The sequence below is a fragment of the Aulonocara stuartgranti genome (genome assembly GCF_965226115.1).
Source record: "Aulonocara stuartgranti genome assembly, chromosome: 14".
Lineage (NCBI taxonomy): Eukaryota > Metazoa > Chordata > Actinopteri > Cichliformes > Cichlidae > Aulonocara > Aulonocara stuartgranti.
In genome coordinates, this window is record NC_138950.1 from 21,675,870 (window position 1) to 21,696,206 (window position 20,337).

Consider the following 20,337-nt stretch of genomic DNA (forward strand, 5'->3'; position numbering starts at 1 on the left):
TCTTACCGCCTCCATGACTATTTCTTGTCTCAAGAACTTCCTCTGGGGGTTTAGAATCTGAGACAAACATACATATAAGGAAGTTATTGTTTTACTTTATTGTTTTTATTATCTATGCTGGGTGAAAGCGGCTTTAGAAAAAAACATAACGCTCAGACAACAAAGCTCAAATCAGCAGAGGTAAGCAAATGTCTCACGTGCTCGACTCCTTCTATGTGTGCCTCAATCTCCTGGATGACCCTGGCTTCCCTCTCTGCCTCCTCAGCAGAGCGTCTTCCTTTATTGATCTTCTCCGCCAGTCGTTTAATGTCCCTCTGGGCGTCCAGTAAGTACGGGTGGTCTGGGTGATCCTCTGGAGTGTGCTTGAGCAAATCCTTGAACAAACAACAGCACATTCATCTCTGTTTAAGTGGGCTTTCCATCACTAAACAGTCTGAGTTACTTTCACAGCAGGCTCATAGTTCGATTTTTAAATCACTCACCTTAACTAGCAGCTCGTATCGAGGAATCCTCTGCACCGGCTTGATCATCAGATCACCCAGAGCCTGCTTCTCCTTGTTTTCACGCATGTTTTGCTGTTAGATTAAAAGAAGGGGGGGATGAAGACAAAGTGGATGATATAAGAACCACCAGTATCAGAGGCTCTACAGCTGGCTCAATCCTGTAATTCACATCTCTACCACAAGATGGTGAAGTGGTTCCACAGCAGCTGCTCCTGCTGTCAAACGGCCAGTGCTACCTAGCCTGACCTGCCTCCCCAATGTGATGTTTGTGTATTGTATGTATGGTCGGCAAGGTATCATCTATATGAATTGCCCCTTAGGTATAAATAAAGTCTCTCTGACTCTGCCTGCAATGAAGCTGGATGATGGTTATAAAACAGAAAAAAAATGAGAACACTGAAAGCAACACATAACTTAAAGCTTAAAGCTACATTTTTGTCACTAACAAAAAGCTGGTAGTGGACAAACTTGCATCGTTACTATGTATAAAAGAAGTTTTTTCAATCCAACACTCACCTCCAGAAACTTGTGAAACGCTGGCTTGGCCTCCTTGGCAATCCTCACAGCATCTTTAGCATTGAGGAAGTTGTCAATGTATGCAGAGTACATGTTAGCTAGTGCTTCTTTGGAGAACTAGAGAGAGAAGAAAAAGAGGACATTTCAGTTAGTTTGTGCACTGAGTCTGAGGGCTTACTTGTGGTTCCTAGAGTATTTAAAAGTGGAATAAGAGGCAAGCCTTCAGCTTTCAGCTCCTAGTTTGGATTCAGGAGACAGACAGTTAAAAATGTCTTTTTTAATAAAGCTTATAGTTAGGGCTGGATCAGGTGACCCTGAATCTTGCAATAGGTCTAAGCTGCTGGGGGCTTCCCACAATGCACTGAGCCCTGCTGGTTCAATAAAGGTTCATATAATTGCTGGGGTTTTATCTCTATTATTGAAGGGTCTTCTTCTTACAATATAAAGCAGCTTGAGGCGACTGTTGTGGTGATTGTTGTGAAACACAGACACCACAGTCTTGTTCAATTTCTTGCAAAGAGCAAAACATAAAATTCCAGTATAAACCAGCTACACTTAAGAGGTTTAAATAATCAGGGAAGACAACAACAGAACAAACGGCATATAAGATCAAACTATTTTACTATTTTAATTCCTAAGCCACACAAAGAAGCTTTCACATTAGTGGATTTCCACTTGATTTAACTGGCACTAAAAAAAAGGAATAAAAGAAGAAGAAATCTGAGGATGCAGTCCTCTCTGTCTCACAACAGAAACGCACAGATTGAGATGAATCACCCTGACCTGCTTTCTTTTCACAAATAAAAGGGTAGAAGACACAGCAGTCGGCGACACGAGCAGAGAGAGAACCACAATGTGGTGCTGTATTTAGCGTCACTGAGTCATCATCTTTCTGCCCTTTGATGAAATGGACTGACTTCCGGTTTCCCTATCCTTATCATCCGCCTCTCAGTAACAAAATTCTGACAAATAAAATCTGAGCAGGATGAGCAAGATTAGTTACACGGGGAGAAACAAACGGAAGAAAGATTAAGAATAAAATCTGGTGAAACTTAGTTTCCTTACCCTGTAAATACACTGAATGTGTTAACCTTCGAACATTAGACCACCCCCAAAAACCCCAACTGATATTTGCACCCATAATGATGTAATGACGATTAAACTATTCAGTAAAACCTTTGGCTGAATGTGTATATATTATATTCTAAAAACAAAAAGTAAAAAATACATACAATATGAAAACATGAATCTACTTTTTATGAAACTGTCGTGTCAGTGTTGTGCCTGATAAGATCATTGTTTACTATTATTGTAGTATTTATTTCCTGCGCGTCTCCGCTGTTTGTTTGCGATTAGCATGGGATCACTGTAACGTCCAGGATTTTATGGACTGACAAAATGAACTTCGAACCCCTGCTGAGTTTGTCTGTCATAACAAATGCTCCCAGATGGCTGCGTAACAGACAGCAGTAAGGCCTGCACTTCATTGCAGGACTTACTGCATTAGAGTCTAATGTGTTTTGTTTAATAAATCCTATTCATCTTAACTTATCGTTATCAAACAAAACACTTCATGTAAGACTCTTTTTCTAAAATCTATGAAACATATAAACAACTTGGACAAACAAAGAGACAGAAAATTTCATGCCCCGTGTGAGGCTCGAACTCACGACCTTCAGATTATGAGACTGACGCGCTGCCTACTGCGCCAACGAGGCCTGTAGCGGTAGTGACCGCTGCCGCTTTAAGAGCGGGAGAGAGGGCGGGAAAGGGTGGGGGAGGGGTCCTCATTCTGAGCGTTGCAACAGCTTTAGCTACAAAGGCACACAGTTATTTTCAGTGTTATCTTTTTATTGCATTTCTTACACCGTCATTTTAAGGAACATCTACTCCAAACAGACAGGAAAAATTTATTAATGAGTTTATTTAATTTTGTGATTCATTTCTCAATCTGCTTTACTACTAAACATGCAGTTTGTTGTTAGGGGTTTTGATTATGGTCTGCAGTGACCTACTGAGGGAACAAATGCTGGCATTTGAGTACCTTCGGTGATGAATTTGTTTAGTGAAAATCTCTTAGCCTGGAATTAAAATCCTCTATCTTTATTCTTAGGAAACTCAAATCTGACATTTAGCCCAGCACTGAAGCTCTGGAGCACTTTTTTTTTTTCTTTGGGAGCCACACTTGGGTCATGGGAAGTTTTAAATGCGTCAACATGCGGTCACTGGAAAAACAAAATATGAAACTAGTGTTGCCAACTATAGACCATCTTTCAATAAAAACAGTTTCCCCTCATTCGAAGTTTGTTTATTCATTCAGGCTCACGTCTACAGGAAAGTAAATGTCGTATGAGTCATGTCTGCACAGATGCTTCATTTCTGCCCCTACTTTTGCAAATAATAGCGTCCACAGAAACACCGTACACGCTATCTTTTTCATCAACATAAAGGTTTCACTTTACAGATGAAGAGGTGTAACTTTCAGTGGTTTCTTTGTTTTTTTTAAGTTGTGGACCAATTCTAACTAATTCAAAATTCAATGGGATAGTGTTATGGTTTAAACTGTAGGATGTTCCATGTCTTTCTCATGTACAACAGCTTTATTGGAACACATGAAGGGATTTCTTGCTTACAGTCAAGATAAAATTTCTGAATATGCTAAAATAGGACAATCTTTCTATACAAAGGCAGTATTGGTACCAGGACCAAAACAGTAGAAGTCGACTAAAAAGTACTTGCCAATGGTAAATTGGGAAGCTTTTAAGTTTTCGTTAATGGGCATGTCCATGGCAGAATGATCATTCATCACAGGCTGTGAAATTGTTAGAGCTCAAATGTACATTGTTCAGTCTGTCTCAACATGTCACATGTTTGAGATCAATCTGAGTCTGGAGACAGCTAATGTGTCAGCATTTAGTCATGCTCATAGCACCACCTAGTGGCTACAGGACATCTCCACTAAGCAATAAACATCATCCCACGCACATGAAATTTTCACTGTGGGTTCCACACATGATACACCATGCACCATGACATATAATAAGTGGGTCTTCTCCAACATGTTCATTAATTAATGGCAGTTTCCTAGATAAAAATTACAGTCTTAAAGCTGTTCGTGTTCATTGACGCCATTGTAGATTGCTAACTTGGGGTAGGCGGAGCTCCTCCAACTTCCTAAACGGGAAATCCAAGTTGTGGGGGTGTTCGAGATTCAAATGCCAACCGAGAACTCCGAAAATTTGACTTTTGACTTATTCTGGAATACAGCATAAGTGGAGACCTCTAATGCCACCTAGTGTGCACAGGAATAGGGATGGGTATCGTTTAGGTTTTATCCGATACCAGTACCAAACCGGTACTTTTGAAACGGTGCCGGTGCTTAAATGGTGCCCGAACCGGTGCTTCAAGAATGGAGAACACAAAATTGGTCCAAAAACCTCTCATGTTCAGCTGTTTTTTTTTGTAAAAAGATAACAATGTTAGCCTTTTCTGCGGCTATAGGGGATTTATGGTATCACTCTTGTGTGGGAGCAGTGCTTAATCAATGGAAAAAACACAAACTTTGTGCAAAAACCTCTCATGTTTAGCTGTTTCCCTCTTTTTCTTTGGTCATTTTAGCCTTTTTGACCAGGGTGAAGGGAGTATCAGCCATCAAACAAGAAGACAGCGGCATGTAACTACGACGGTGTATGCTAGTTCACCTTACATGCATTAATTTAATAACATGGTTAGCTTACACACGAACAACATTAAGCTACTCACGCAGAGAAGAACGGCTGTTGCTGCCATCATCATCCGTCATCATTTCTGCTACACTGGCAGGGCTAGAGGCCAGGACTCTACTCTTCGGGTTTTCGGAGGATGTTGCTAACTCCGTGTCCGATAAGTACCTACCTGGGCCCGCCTACTATCCTCAGAAAGGTAAAATGATTGGCTAGAATCCAAAGTGTATGACATCTCAGGGGAAAAAAAGCACCGAAATAAAGCACCGAAATAAAGCACCGAAATGTGTGCTGCTTTTTGGTCTGGTTACTACCATTTATGTCAGAACCTACCGGTACCCATCCCTACACGGGAAGTGACAAGTAACAAGTAACAATTAGAGTAAAGGTAGCACACCGAAATGACTGCAGGAAACACCTAATCTGCAGGACAACCCTGGGTGATGGCACACCTCAACGTGCACCAAGGTGTGAGGGCCATTTCCACACTGCTTGCAGTTTAAGCTAAAACTTTAAACTGAAGAAGCGACCTCATCTGAGGCTCATGCCACAAAACAAAATTGTGATGAAAGATTTGGGTGGGGCACAGTGAAGTGTTCTGATGGTCCAACACTTTCTTAAGACCCATGTGTGTGTTGATGATGGCCCAAATATCTTATGTTCTCATCTGTTAAGAAGCTGCATGTGTGCTCTTTGACTTATTGCCATATCTGCTTACCGACTGGATAAGAAGGTGTCCAACGGTCTGCCTGTCGTGCCACTGGCTCACGCAGCCGGAGACCTGCTCCAGGAACTGTTCGTGGTGCTCCAGGATCTCTGGGATTTGGTAGAACATCTCGTCCACCAGCAGGGGGTCCACTATAGAGCCGCTGTCTGGCTGTTTGAGAGGACGCATGTAGCCCTGAGGAGAGAATCACCAGCTGATGAGCAAGCAGATCATATAAATATGTTTGACATAAACTAATAAGGTGTTTGTCTTTTTAAGAAAGTATTGCAATCGATTTTAGACTTTTTCATTGCACCAGTTACTTTATCAGCCAAAAACAATGAAGAGGAGACAACGCAAAGGAGGCCAGTTTAACTCATCAAATCCATTTAGGAGAGCTTATATCAAGCTTGCCTCTCAAAACCAGTGAACAATAAATCCAGTGGTAATCCCTCAGTTTATGTCTGTTAGTGTTACTGGCACAGTAACAATAGTAAGTGTGTTTTCTCAAACTGATGTCACGTTCTATATCAACCTGCCACTGCTTTCACACGTGATCAGTGGACTAATTAAAAATTTAAACAGTTGCCTAAGCATGACATAAATCTTTCCTCTCACCTCAGCGGGTAAATGTATGAACCCATTAAATCTCAGGTGAGCGATCTTATAAAATTGGCAGAGGCCTGCACTCTCCCAGCACCCTTCTATTTTTAATAACAAGTGTATAAAACTTCCAAGAAAGACAACATCTATCGAGTGCCTGTTTTGATATGTAAAGTCTTAATTATAAACAGGCAAAAGTTTGCTGTGACAGAATTTACCCTTGTAAACCTGTTAGTTGAACCCTGCCAGAGTATAAACACCAAGACCGGTGTTTCCCAGAAGCCCCACGTATAAAAAAACGACTGCAGTCTTACTGCTTGTAATAATTTTGTTATTAAAATCAACTTCTTATTACTGTGTTCCACTTTTAGTCTGCATATATGTTTATCAAAATGCAGTGGATACCATAAATACGACCGGGGACAAGTGCATGTCTGCTGTCCGGGACCCTTTTTAAATGAGGCAAATGTAAATGCTATCAATATCAAAACAGGCTCTCTATCCAAGCAGGCTGTTTCATCATAGTCTGCAATTTTGTCAGGTGTGCAGTAGATTTAGAGCAAAAACTGTTCATGTCAGGGGTGTCAAACATAAGGCCTGGGGGCCGGAATCAGCCCGGCAAGGACAACGATCCATCCCACTAGATGGCCTTGTGAAAGTGTGAAGTATGACATAAATTTTGGACCTTTAATTGCATTTTCACACATTTTTCAGCTGATAAAGATCTCCACCCCATGGCCATTCGTGTCACACCAGCGTAACTGAGTAAAAGATAATTAAATGATAGAAAACTTTCTGTTTTTTTACTATGTACTATAGAAATGTCTTCTTTTGCACCATCTGTACACAGTAAAATAAAGAAATACACAAATAAATAAACGAAATAGGACATTATCTTTGAATTAACAAACAAAAGTTCACTTTATAATTGCAGGACAGTCTGTCCAACAAGCCACTAGAACATTTTCTGTAATTTTACACATTTATTTCTTACAATTTAAGCCCTAAGATTCACGCTAAAAGAGTTCTTTCATTTTTTACAAAATATGTGTTTACAAGAATTTTGCAGCTGTATGCTTAAAGCTGCTGAAATCTTCATGCACTCTAAAAGCGGTCTCTTTACTGCAAAAACAGCCACTGCTCAAAACAGCTGGCGTCTGGCAATTCATTCCTCACATCACGCCACCTGCATTATCTGATGAATGAAAGCTGCATTCACAAATAAGCAAAAACACCAAGAGAAAGACAAAAGATAAACGCGTTAATAAACAAAAGTCAAACCTGCACATGTCTACACAGTATGCCTGGTTACAGCATACCCCTGATATCTCAATCTTGGATCGAGGCTGATATGAGCAGACATTTCATGAACACTGTGGCCAGTACGGGGTAAACGCAGAATAAACACAGTCGACACAGACGGCACATTAACAAAATGATTAAACCGGGTTTTGCCATCACATGTTGTCTTCACTTTGTCCTTTGTCCTTATTCTGTGTAGATCACACAGTTTTGCTTTCGACAAGCTCGACTCAGACGCACTCAAACTCAGAGACGCTCACACTGTGATCGCATTAATTGAGTTTCCAAATTTCAAAGCTTAACTCTTAAATGAACTCAGACAGATTCAACCCTATTGCTCCCAAATTTGCAAAGTTCGCTAAGCTGTGAATGCTGCACTGACGAACTGCATGACACATTTCACTTTTTATTCAATCTCCTGGTTTAAACATCTGTACAAAAGAAAGCTGGTCGACTTCCTTTATCCATTTTTCTTGGAAATGTGTTACATAACAAATCAGTAACTATCTGGAATTGCGAACGTTATGTCACAGGAAAGCACCTCAGTTTCGACGAACTCTTTCCTCTCTGTATTTAGATAGTCTCAGGTACAGTATGGCAGCAGTGAAGTGGGAAGACAGACATGCACATTGATGGAAAAACTCCAGAATCAACTTGAATGAACTGTGTGGCAACATTTGTCTTTGTGACATGGCCCAGTTACACCATTAGCCACCATTACACCATTACTATATCCATGTTAATTTAATTTCTCCTTTGTGTGTCCAACATGTCCATTTCAAACCTGTGTTTTTGTATATTTTGCTTTAAATAAGGCCTAAAATCTTTAAGCCAGATAAAAACCCAAATATTATTTAATCACATACAGTAGGTAACACATGCATATACTGTACAACTGTACTGCAGAGAATAAATCTGTTTTGGGTCTTTTTGGGCTAAATGTGAATCGGGGTAAAACAGACCTGTTCTATAGTGTGTGTCATTGTATGTGCAGCTCAGCTGCTTTTGAGGCAGACAATCACCAAGAACAAGTCAGAAACAAGACAGACAGGCCAGTCCAAAAAAAAGACCAAAAAAGTGTCTTTGAAAATCTTGTTGATGTCAGAAGACATCGGCCAGACTGTTTCAAGATGACAAGAAGGACACAGTAACTCAAATAACCACTGGTTACAACCAAGATATGGAGAAAAACACCTCTGAATCTGCAGATGGGCGGCAGCAGCAGAAGACCACACTGGATGCCGCTTCTGTCAGCTGAGAACAGGAATGCACTCAATGGTAGGGTTAGAAATTGGTATAAACAACATGAAGGGATGCCTACGTCCTACCTTGTAAAGGTTCAGGCTGGTGCTGATGGTGTAATGGTGTGGTGGATATTTTCCAGCCACACTTTGGTGCCCTGAGCATCATTAAAAAGCAACAGCCTACATGAGTATTGCTACTGACCATGCAACCAGGAAAATGAGCATAATGGCCCTCTCTTAAAAGACTAGGTGTAAACTGTTTAGACTGTTAAAACCACTGTTATTAGTTCAGCTTTACTAAACACAAAGTACTCTCTGATTTAAAATCATCTTAGTTATATGGCAAAAGCTTGTATTATTCACAGAGCACTTCACCAAAAGTCCCTCAACAGAAACCCAAAAGAGTCCGATTTCAACTTAAGAGCCGTCTCACCCGAACTAAATCTGACACCCTCCGTCAAGGATCTGCACTTATACACCAGTCACCGTGGTAACATTTACTTTCCCTGTGTCGTCATGGGAACACGGCCTGGGTTTATTCACTTTGTGGCCACACATATGCACAGAAACACACACACACACAGTCAAAGTCAGCGTGTGCGCATGTGAGCGAACATTTTGTAAAAATGCAGACGCATGCTTACTGTTCACCCACACACAGCGACAGGTTACACAACAGGGTGATCACAGGGTGCCAGAGTGAGTGTGTGCATGTTTGGGAACGTGTTAACCAGACAGAGGGATGCGGCTAAGATTTGGGGTAAAGGTTAGTCAGCTATTAGAGCACAGACAGGTATAGGATACAGAAGTGTGGGTGTGTGTGGCAGATAATGCTGATGACAGTGGGATGTGACGGGGTTAACAGATTAGCCTGACAGGATGAATGAGAATAAGTGGATTACATAACATCCACAGTTATTCAGTATTCATGTCCTCAGCAATCTGTAGTTTTTAGTTATTCTGCGTGTCTGCCTGCGAATACGACTCACTTATAACAAGAGATACGTAAGAGAGCATGTGAAGTTATGTGTGTGTGTGAGTGTGTGTTACATTACCTGAATAAGAGTACGCAGTGACTCCACATATGACTGCTCTGTGTCTAAGAGGGTCATCATGACATGCTTCCTCATATCCTGTGAAGACAGAAGAATAAGAAAGAAATATAAGGTCACTTAATGTTTGTAGGGTCATCTAGTTCATATCTAATGCTCCTTTATGTCATGAACAAACCACATAATATACAAACAGAAGCACATGCAATGCTGTAAAAATATCGCAGTGGTGTTTTATGCTCACCTGCCCATGCGATTGCAGATGGAAAATAGCTATTAGCTAAATCTAATACAATATAATGCATTCTCCTCATTTTTTTTCTCCTTTTAAGTAAGTAAAAATAAACTAGAATTCAAAAGGTCAAGTAAAAAGTGTGTACCAGGTACAGCAAATACAACTGAATCTTGCTATGGAGGATCAGAAAGCACTGTGCGCTTTTAAAGGCAGTGTAAAGCCTAAAAACACTAAATACGTTCAGTTTCACATGATTTCTTTTTACTTGGAAATTCTACACAGGATACAAAATTTGATATGGGGTAATTCTGAGCAGAGTGTATGTTTACTCTTCAGAAAGTTAAGGCTTAAATTTTTAATCAGTGAATACAGAGGTGGAAAATGACAAAGAACGTCAAATGCAAAAACAACACGAACACTGCCGGGCCAAAAAAAAAACAAGAACTCCACCTAGATTTAACTAAGCTTATCATAGAGTGATTCATATGTTTAGTCTGGCAACAAGTTATTCAACCTCACCTGATGCAGTGAGATGCTTCTCAAGCTGGAAAAACATGCCCTGCAGTGGTGGAATAATGTTCCTCAGTTTCAGACTGCTCAACAAGTTTGCCGAAACTGCTAAAACTAGGCTGAAGACCCTCCAACGCATTATTAAAACCTGGACAGATAGTCGTGAGCCTTGTTCAAGGAAGAAATGTAGTCAGAAAAAGAAAATCCTGATCCTTTCACCAATTGGTGAAATTAAATCCCTGGAAAAGCTGTTCAGCCTTAAGAGAACCACTTATCAGTGAGGATAATTGGGGGGAAACAAGCCTTCAATTCGCTAGGAAGAAGAAAGGTTGGACTTTGGATCAGTGGAAAAAGCTCATGAGGTCTGATTAGTTCAGATTTTCCCTTTTCCAGAGGGATAGGCTCATCCAGGTTAGTAAAGACGAAAGCAGAACAACACGGGCACAAAGAAAGCAAGTGAGCTCCGTTTTGTCAAGCAAAGAAACAGCACTTTAATAGGAAATGAAAATTTTATGTTGTTGACATTTAAAGCAGGAAACTCCCAGCAGTCTGTAAAGTAAAAGATCCCAAGACAGCGGGGTGGATTATGACCAAACAAGAGAAACATCACTCAGCCTGTAAGTCATATGGTAATAAATATCATCATTTTTCAGTGCTGATGTGCGCCATCGTCAAAAATATCCACAAACAAAAACAACCAGCGGTTCTTTTTGTGTTTCGATAATGGACCTTTTGTCTTTCTGGCATTTTAAATCTACATTTCCTTTCTCTGCACGCCTTCTCTCCAACACCGCCGACGCAACACTTAAACTGAAATCACAATCACTGTTGTTGTCCTAGGTTTATCTGATTTCACTTATCTGTTCTTCTCAAGAAGTAAATAGAAAACTCAGTGGCAGGAGCTCTATATTTTTTAAGCTTTTCCATTGAAATATTATATCTCCATGGTCAGGCGTCACCGGGGCTAGGAAGTCCACACAAGCACGGCTCGTTCATGCTATAATGACTCATGCTAAAAAGTAGTTAATGTGACACCGAAATCAGTGATTCCAATCACGGAGTATGTGCTTTATCCAGGGTCTCGAAAGACACTCCCAAAATATTCTGGTAACCAACATGGCTTATAAATATCATACAGAGCCACAGGCATACCCCTATGGTGCATATATAACCACAATGGCTCTTTCCCCCTCTTTCTCTCTCTCTTTCACACACACACACACACACACACACACACACACACACACACACACACACAATGGCCACAAAAAATAGACAGAGGAGGCTTTTCCCCCCTCTTCCCCTGCTCCGCTCTGCCAGCAGCGCTGTGTCCTATAAATAACCGTAACAATAACTTCCCAGAAAGGTTATGTTTAGCGTTTGGCATCTAAGGAGACCCCAGGGGCGCTGTGGGGCACCGCTGGAGAGTGAAAGGTGGCGTGTGGATGGATGGAGGAATGTGTATAGAAGTGTGTGTGTGTGTGTGTGTGTGTGTGTGTGTGTGTGTGTGTGTGTGTGTGTGTGTGTGTGTGTGAAGAACAGAGTGATCGTAAGTGAAAGATTTGCCCTCTTAAATAAGGAAACAGCAGTGAAAGTTAGCCGCCAGTGACACTTCTCTGTAAATCAGCTCAACTGCTCCTTCTCTCCAAATCTACTCACCCCTGACAAACACACACAAACACAATAGAGTTGGGGAGCATAGATACAGGATTAAACAAAGCTAAAGAGGGACGCAAACAACAACATAGTAATCATCCATTTATAGTCCTTAATTGCCCCCTAAGTAGCTGTGGTTTGGTCCCCTGTTATGGTCCACAGAAGCAACACACACACTGATGAATATGTTAAAATGTTGATGGATCGACTGAAGGCCGAATGTGTCTCTCAGGGTCCGCGTCAGGTCTTTGCTGGAAACTGGTTTCTCCCCCCACCCAGCAACTTCAGCTGCAGCTCCTCCACACAAGAGCACAGCTGTCCCTGCATGACTGTCTCACACAAATGAAACCTCATTTACAGTAATCAACTTAACAAATGCGGATCCTCTTTCTTTCTCACGGAAGCTTCATGGAAACGGCTTCTTCATGAGACTGGCTGTTTTCACTCCGGTTAATATACGCATTTCCTCACACTCAGGTGCAATGGCGCTGAATTAACTGCACTCTTACAACAGCTGTCGAGTGAACAACGCTGCTGACCACTTGACCCCGACGAGAAATAGATGGGGAAACAATGAGCGTTTGTGCGCGACAGTCAAGTTAAATATGAAGGGAGCTTCCCTGAGGACAGGAATGTTTCTCTGTCCGGCGCTGGTCGCTTTTATTAGATCACACATGGACACATCAGAACACAGTGAAATAATGCTAGGAATGCCAGTTTCATTTTGCTAGCAGGGTTACCATAGTAACCCCAGCTGAGAGGCTGATTGGTCAACGGGGCAGGCACAGTAGAGCTGAAGTCAAGACGCTCTGGGCTGAGGCAGTGTCAACCTTCAAAACGGAAAGCTGAATCCAGGATTAACAGCTTTCAGTCACATGAAAAGGAAGAGATGTTGAACACCCTACGACTGCAACACGACTTGTTTTCACTCTTCAAGCCGAATATTAGAACATTCCTCACAAGCGCTTTTATTTAATGCAACTCCCAAAATAAGATCCACCTCCATTTTTTATCAGTTCTAGCCAAGTAAACACAGAGATCCGGGAACAAGACATCATTCCGAGATCCGAACAAAACAGCCAAATAGGACATCAAACAAGCAGTCAGCCTAATTATCAAAATCACTGGACTTTGAGTTCAAATTACAGGTGTGAATGTGAGCAAACCCAACATGCTGGTAATAACCCATCTTTTTACAGGAAAGCGCAACTAGACAATAACTGCAGTAAGTATGATCTTGACCGATTATGTTGTTTTTTTCTCTCCCCTATGATTGTTTCTCTGTAATATTAACGCTGCAGGGAGTAGTAAACTGAAATTACCTTAAAAGAGGCAGATGGAAGAAGGAAAGCTGCCACAGTCTAATGAGTGAGGATGACTCCTTTCTACTCTATTATCACAGCTACAGGCCTTGATCCATCATTAAGGTCAGAGATGAAACCTGGTGTTTTTTGGGTTTTTTTCCCTTTTGCAGCTCATCCTCTGTAAACACTAGAGACAGCTGTGTGGTAAAGTCCCAGTGGATCAGCAGTTTCTCAAACACAGACCAGCAGCTTTCTTACGTTTCACCATGTCTACATGCCTAAATGAGTTGCTACCGCATGATTGGTTGACTTAGAATTTGCAGCTGAACAGGTGTACCTAAAAAAGTGGCCAGGGAGTGTCTATATCAGTGGTCCCCAACCTTTTTTGCGCCACGGACCGGTTTATGCCCGACATTATTTTCACGGACCGGCCTTTAAGGTGTCGCGGATAAATACAACAAAATAAAACAAGTACCGGTACCGAAAAAAAGAAGATTTATTCATAACACGTGAAAAGACCCAGGAAAAACGAGTTAACAATAAAAACGATAACAAAATAACACTGAAAACCAATAAAAACCCTGAAAACTAGTCACGTCACACCTGAGCCTCAACTCTCGCGGCCCGGTACCAAACGACTCACGGACCGGTACCAGTCCGAGGCCCGGGGGTTGGGGACCGCTGGTCTATATAATCAAAATGTATTGACAATAAAAAAAACATACAATTCTTTGTCTACTAACCCCGGACAGGCTGTCAGACTGTAGCAGCCACACTGAGTCTGTACAGTCTAATTTGGGCTTTAGCTACATCACACGCTGGACTCACAGCCTCTGGCTGTTTGTGACCGGTGATGCCAACTCTAGCCCTGACACCTGAACCACTCTGAAATTCATCAAGCACAGGTGCAATAAATACTGGATATGTAATAATGTCCTTGTCAGCACAGAGCTGGGGGCTTTTTTTAAGCGCAGAGAGACCAAACATGGCACAGTCACCACCACAGTGTTCTCAGCTTTTTCATCAGGGAAAGAGAAAACCACTCCTATCACTGCTGTTATCTCATAAAACCTGCAAAGCACAAGCTGCTTTTGTCTTACATATCAGATCATCGGAGAAGAATTAATATTTTAGAAAGAAAAACATCTTCGCTGTTAATAATAAATAGATTCCATGATGTATGACTCAAAATGCCACACACACACACCCCGACTCCTGTGATCACATAAAGCTGGCATGTATGAATTGGAGTACAAGCTGCTGCTCAATTATCTAATTTAAAGTATTAAAATAATTACTCATATAATATATAGTACCTCCTAAATTACATATCCTTTATAAACCTGAGTCACCTGCTTCCACTGATCTCGACAACGATGCAGCTTTAACTACAAGGTATGAATTTGTGTAATTTAATCACCCTAAACTGGGATCTGCTCAGAAAGACGTCACAGTCTGCTTATTTGGGATGAAATTCACAGCACTAACAGGTTAAATGCCCAATTTTTCTCCTCTCGTACGCATATTCAGTGTCAGACATTATGCTCAGTTAACAGTCTGGATGAATGTGTGTGTTTTTGTGAGTACAATATGTTCGCTTGTGTCCCTCTGTGAGCTCTGGTGCCTGAATAATGTGTGAGTACAGGGGGTCCGTAAAGCAAGTTTTTCTTCACAGCTCAAGCAAACACTGCAGCTCAACATTAAAGCCGCGGCTCACACATCCGACTCTGCCCGATGCTGTTCTGTTTGACTTGAAGTTATTTCGCGGGGGATTTCTACGGATCCAAATATCAACACTATCACGATAAGATGGATATTTTGTTATAGCCTATAGTGCATTTAGACAATAAAGTTTACCGATAGGCGAATTTACGAACCAGGTTTCCACTTGTGCTGCTTATTTTTTCAGACAGTATTTTTCTCGGTTGCTTTAAAGTGTTGCACTAAATGAGAAAAACAGAATGCCACACGGTGTTTCGCTGTTAGGAACATAACTCCCATTTCCCAATATATCTCTTTAATTTAAAGTGTCATTTTTAGCCAGAAAGGACTGAAGTACCCAATTACTCTAAGTACCACAACTGAGTTCAGTTTTGTGTTATTGGGAAATTGTAAGTTCGCTTTTCTTTCTCTCTGTGGCCTCTTTTTATCCAACAAGAAATAGATTTGCACATGTTATTATGGGACACAGCTGTAAGAGTGCAGCTGCATAAAGCTTTTCACAAAAGATTGCACACTGCCCTACAAAGTTATGTGTTGGTCCTGTTTACTTTTTTGTCTGTCTCCTAGTACACAGAATGACCCAAAACCATACAAAGGGATTAAAAGAGGTTCTTAGTTGCTTAGGTGGAAGCATAGACTATAAACATGTATATATATAAAAAAAATAGAAATAGCCACACTGGTGTTACCTGATGTTTGAGGACCTGTTTTGAAGTCTGTGTTGTTGGGCATTTTTGTTTTTTTATGAGAGGGTGGACGGCTAAGTCATCATGCTGTTATGTAGTAGAAAAACAAAACTGGAGCACCGGCTTGTTGGCGCGAGCATTAGCTAAACAATTTGATAACTGCGTTGAATGCTGCTATCAGCCATCACTTATCATTCAAAGTGAGGATGACCTTAACGGTGATAATGTTTAGCTTTGGTATATTTTTATGGGTGAGTTGTTGTGTTTTTATGGTTGTCGTGAAGCAGTTTGTATTTATTAGAGCCTGGCAGATACAGGATTTGTAAGATTCATGCTGATAGCAGTATTTGGGGACTTGAAACTGATATCTCACTAAACATTTGTTATGTGTAGTTAACCGACTCCTTAGTAAAATACAATGAGAATGCGGTTTAAAAGTCTTCTTGTTTTATTGTTTGATAAGCTACTTTTTGTATTTGTTCCGTTCCAAATGCGTGTTGCTGATGAAAGATGGTGCAAAATGACCTCCGGTTGATAAACTATGCAACATCAACACCCATAACATGGCTGAAGGGGGTTTCTCCCATCTCTCCTTTTTTAATTTTCATATATCGGCCGGTATAAAGGCAATACCAATAAATCTATAAATATTAGCAAATAGATAATATCAGCAGGGCTGACATATTGGTCAGCCTCTATTATTTATCCACTAAAGTTAACTATTGTAACTCGCTTTTGTAGCAAGCATAGGTGGCTAGATTAGCTTTTTGACCTAAATTAAAGAAGGTCATAAGCATTTTTATTTTATTAATTTGTTTATTCTAATTAATTGTACTTAAAAAACCAACATTAGGACAACATTAGTGAATTTAGTTGAAAAATATGTTAACATAATGTGTTCTGAGCTGAAGTTTGCTCACTGAAAGCATCAGAGTCAGCATTGCAGCTCCTTCCAGTTGCTCTCGTCACTTCTCATCACCCACTCCCAACCTCCCCCCTCCCGACTACTGTATCCCCTGGCAACAGCCTGGCAAAAGCAGCAACAGGCGTCCTCTTAGCCCAAAGAGAAAACATCCTCATCGCCTATCATTTCCTTTTATCATTTTCCCTTTATTTATAGGCAGCTGTAAACATTAAGATGGATTTTCACATTGTTGAGGTAGCAGCTCTGAAAGCAAGGGACCTCCATCCTTCGCTTCATTTACAGTGTTCAAGCTTTCTTTCTGTACAATTCTGGCATGCAGATAAAAAGCATAAATGTGCATCTCTATGGGCTTCTCTAATTGTCATTTGCAGGCCCAGACTGCTCTGACCTACTCTATAGTGATCAATCGTATTTTCTCTCTCTCAGACACACGAATGAACTATTGATCCCCCTTCCTAGCTTCTCCATCCTCACCTCTTTAAATTCATCGCCTGTCCCAACTTTTCCTCTTTGCCTCTTCCTGTAAATAGCTCCTCACCTTGGTTTCACCTCTCATTCACACAGTGAATAAAACAGTTAGTGCAGAGGTGTGTATTTGGTACTTGCACCATTTCACAAAAAATAAAATCTAAAGAAAATGAATAACTGGTTTGTTGGCATTTTTGATTTTTGAGCTAAGTTATCAAGTATTTACTGATTTGGGGATTTATAATGTGAAAAACAATCTTTCTAAGTCGATGAACTAATTGGCCGAGAGATTTGTAGATGATAGAATTTTAATTTTGCAGAACTTTTGGAGCCCTAACTTTTATTTGTGTCCTATATCAAAAGATATCAGTTGCTCTAGCTTGTTTTGATCGGCCACCGATCCCACATGATGATGATGATGATTATGATGACAGCTAAAGGTTAACCAAAAATCCAATTGCGGTCTCACGGCCGAATTATCATAAATAGATAAAACATGCACAATGCTTCAGGATGTTTCATAGACATGAAATTTATGCAGTATTGTTACTTAAAACCATGATCTATCTCCCACGTAAATGATACTGATAGTTATAGAAACAAAACATCACCTGAACATGACTTTAGGTCTATTTTGTGGAGTTTGTATAAAAATTATTTATTTGTAGTTTTGTAACTGTGCGGATAGCTTCTGTACATTATCAGAGCTATCATATAAAAGTTTTCAAATACCCTAAAGACGCACAAAACAAACTGATTCTGGTAGAGAATTTTTAATTACTAATTTTTAAATAAATGTGGCTAATTTTCACAAATAATTCAGTGATTTCTTTGCTTGAAACTGTAATTTCTAAAGAAAGGTGAGATATTAGGCACTTGGGTACCACTGTGCCCACATTATGTAACATACATTAAGTGGGGGCTTGTCCGCTAATCGTGTGATTCACTCAGCTCTAATTGTATTATAGACATGCAACACATAGAGACAGAGGGGGGTCTGAAAAAAGACATTATCCAGTGGAGACAGATAAAATAAAACAAGGAATGAGCTATAAAAATGAAAGAAAGGCAGGGAAATTAGGACAAGACAAACAGAATTTGAGGCAGCCAAAAGGGGAGAAGAAGTTAAAGAAAGGGAATTTTAAAAAGCTGATATAAAACAGGTTGGACAGAGTGGAAAACTAAACCGAGCTGGATCAGCCAATGATAACTTTTAATATGCAGAGAAGGGCAACACACACCTTTATGTGCTACAAATAAACAAAAACCACTGATCTACCTCTCCATTGGGGCTTCCAGCATTAAGTCCATTTCCATTCAGATTCCCACTGGAGTTACTATTGCCGTTGTTGTTTCTGAACTGATCCACTGCATCTCTGTAGCCAGCTTCTCCTCCTCCTCCATCTCTCTCTCCTCCTCCTTCATCTCCTGTATTCTCTCCATTCTCATTCATTTCCTCCAAAGCGATGCTGAACTGCGCTAGGGTTCGAACCATCTGAAGCATACGGAACGGTCCGTGTGCCCGAACGCACACTCACTTTGGCACATAAGACACTCCCGCGAGGCAGCCCGTGAAGGTTTCTACCCGTTTGTTTACTCACACAAACTCGGTCTTCATCTCTGCCAGATAAAGAAAAGCAGACACACCTGACGGTCGAAGGATTCCCCCCACCTTTCCCTCTTACCACGTTAAATAAAGCATGTTTCCTGCAGCTGTTTTCTTGCAGCCTGCCTGCTCTCCCATAAATGTAATCTCGTGTCTTCGGTTCGCGCCTGCTCTAGAGCAGGTAGGCTCAGCTGCGCAGCTCGTCAAAGTGAAAGGCAAGGGAGTGCACTTCAGCATGTATGCACGGGTGTCTGATCTGTTTCTGCTGCACGGATGATGTAAGCAAGACCTGAGTGCATGTCGTGGTGTGTCTGTGTGCGGCACAGGGGAGAGATAGAAAGTGCGTGTGTGCACACGTCTGCGTGTGTGGGTGTGTTCGAGTGTGTCCTGGCCCTCCCCCTGGGTGTGTATAATAAGAGACAGCAGGCAGGGCAGACGCTCACAGCGCTTAGGCTCCTCTTCACACCAGCCAGGCTCGACCAATCCCCCCCACAAATACTCGATTGAAGCATCTTAGGATGAGCAGCGTGCCGTTTAAAATCCATCCACTTCCTCTCTAACTTATCAAATAAAGCCTTCGCCATGAGGAAGGTCTTTTGAGCGTCAAAGAGAAGTCACTACAAAGTTCCCCTCCTGCCATTACAGTGAGAAACAGATTTGAAAAGGGAAAGCCATTTCTGCTTCTTCTGTTTCTACACGGTCAGGCTGAGCAGAGCAGTGAATAGCAGCAGCAGCCCACACATAACCATGACAACAGTGAGCAAAGGTGTCCTTTTTAAATGACTGTACCTGAGTTTTGTTGTTTTTTCCTTCCAACTATGACCACTTACACTGCTTACCATTTTTGTACAAGCAAACTTCAGTTTTAACTCTAAAAACATGAAGGCTGTTTTCAAAAATCTCCCAATTTGTCTTTGATTAATTGATCACATTACTGCCTCCAACAATCCAATGACATGCATGTTTTGTTGAGCGGAGATTTTAACTTGGTCATAGATCTGAATTTGACCGTGATGCGTGTCTGACTCTCTGTGTATTAGCCCTGTAATGGGCTGGTGACCTAACTGGGGCAGGGTCTCCCATCACCCCAAACTAGACTAGTACTGGACTTTCCTTTAGGATTGTGAAGACGCAGAGCAACACGCGAGAGTTAGCTCATCAGAAAAAGAATGAGCTGTACCAGAGGATGGACATGTTCATGTTTTGGACAGAGAAGACAGATGGTTTGAGGGTGAGGAGTACAGGAGACCATCTCCCTCATTCCTGGTTATTGGTATAACCTGGAATCCTATCAGAGTTATTTGACTGAGTGTTTAATGCCCATATTTCTTAAATTTGTCCATTTTTACATACATATGTCCTTGAAAACATCAGTGAGGAAAGCTTTCGAATCATCCGACACAATAAAACATATCTACAAGAACTTAACAAACATGAAGTTTAATATTTCAAATTAATAGTAATGGACGGATGGACAGACAGAAGCTAATGGTAAACACTGAGCGTAACGTAACAAGGTAAACTGGGGTCATACACTGTTGAATTTCAGTATGAGGCGACTTTTAGTCTCTTTTTTT

The 20,337-nt window shown here is 41.0% G+C and overlaps 1 protein-coding gene across 1 annotated transcript in view; it reads right to left on the minus strand.

The window, feature by feature from the left end:
• Nucleotides 1-20,337, minus strand: part of arhgef17 (Rho guanine nucleotide exchange factor (GEF) 17) — a 64,629-nt gene that overhangs the window by 10,767 nt on the left and 33,525 nt on the right. The window contains exons 3-8 of the mRNA XM_082501977.1: nucleotides 9,652-9,729; nucleotides 5,460-5,642; nucleotides 1,020-1,136; nucleotides 483-575; nucleotides 198-374; nucleotides 7-57 (exon numbers count right to left, since the gene is read on the minus strand). Coding sequence (XP_082358103.1) covers nucleotides 7-57; nucleotides 198-374; nucleotides 483-575; nucleotides 1,020-1,136; nucleotides 5,460-5,642; nucleotides 9,652-9,729 — 699 coding nt within the window. The remainder of the gene's footprint in view (nucleotides 1-6; nucleotides 58-197; nucleotides 375-482; nucleotides 576-1,019; nucleotides 1,137-5,459; nucleotides 5,643-9,651; nucleotides 9,730-20,337) is intronic.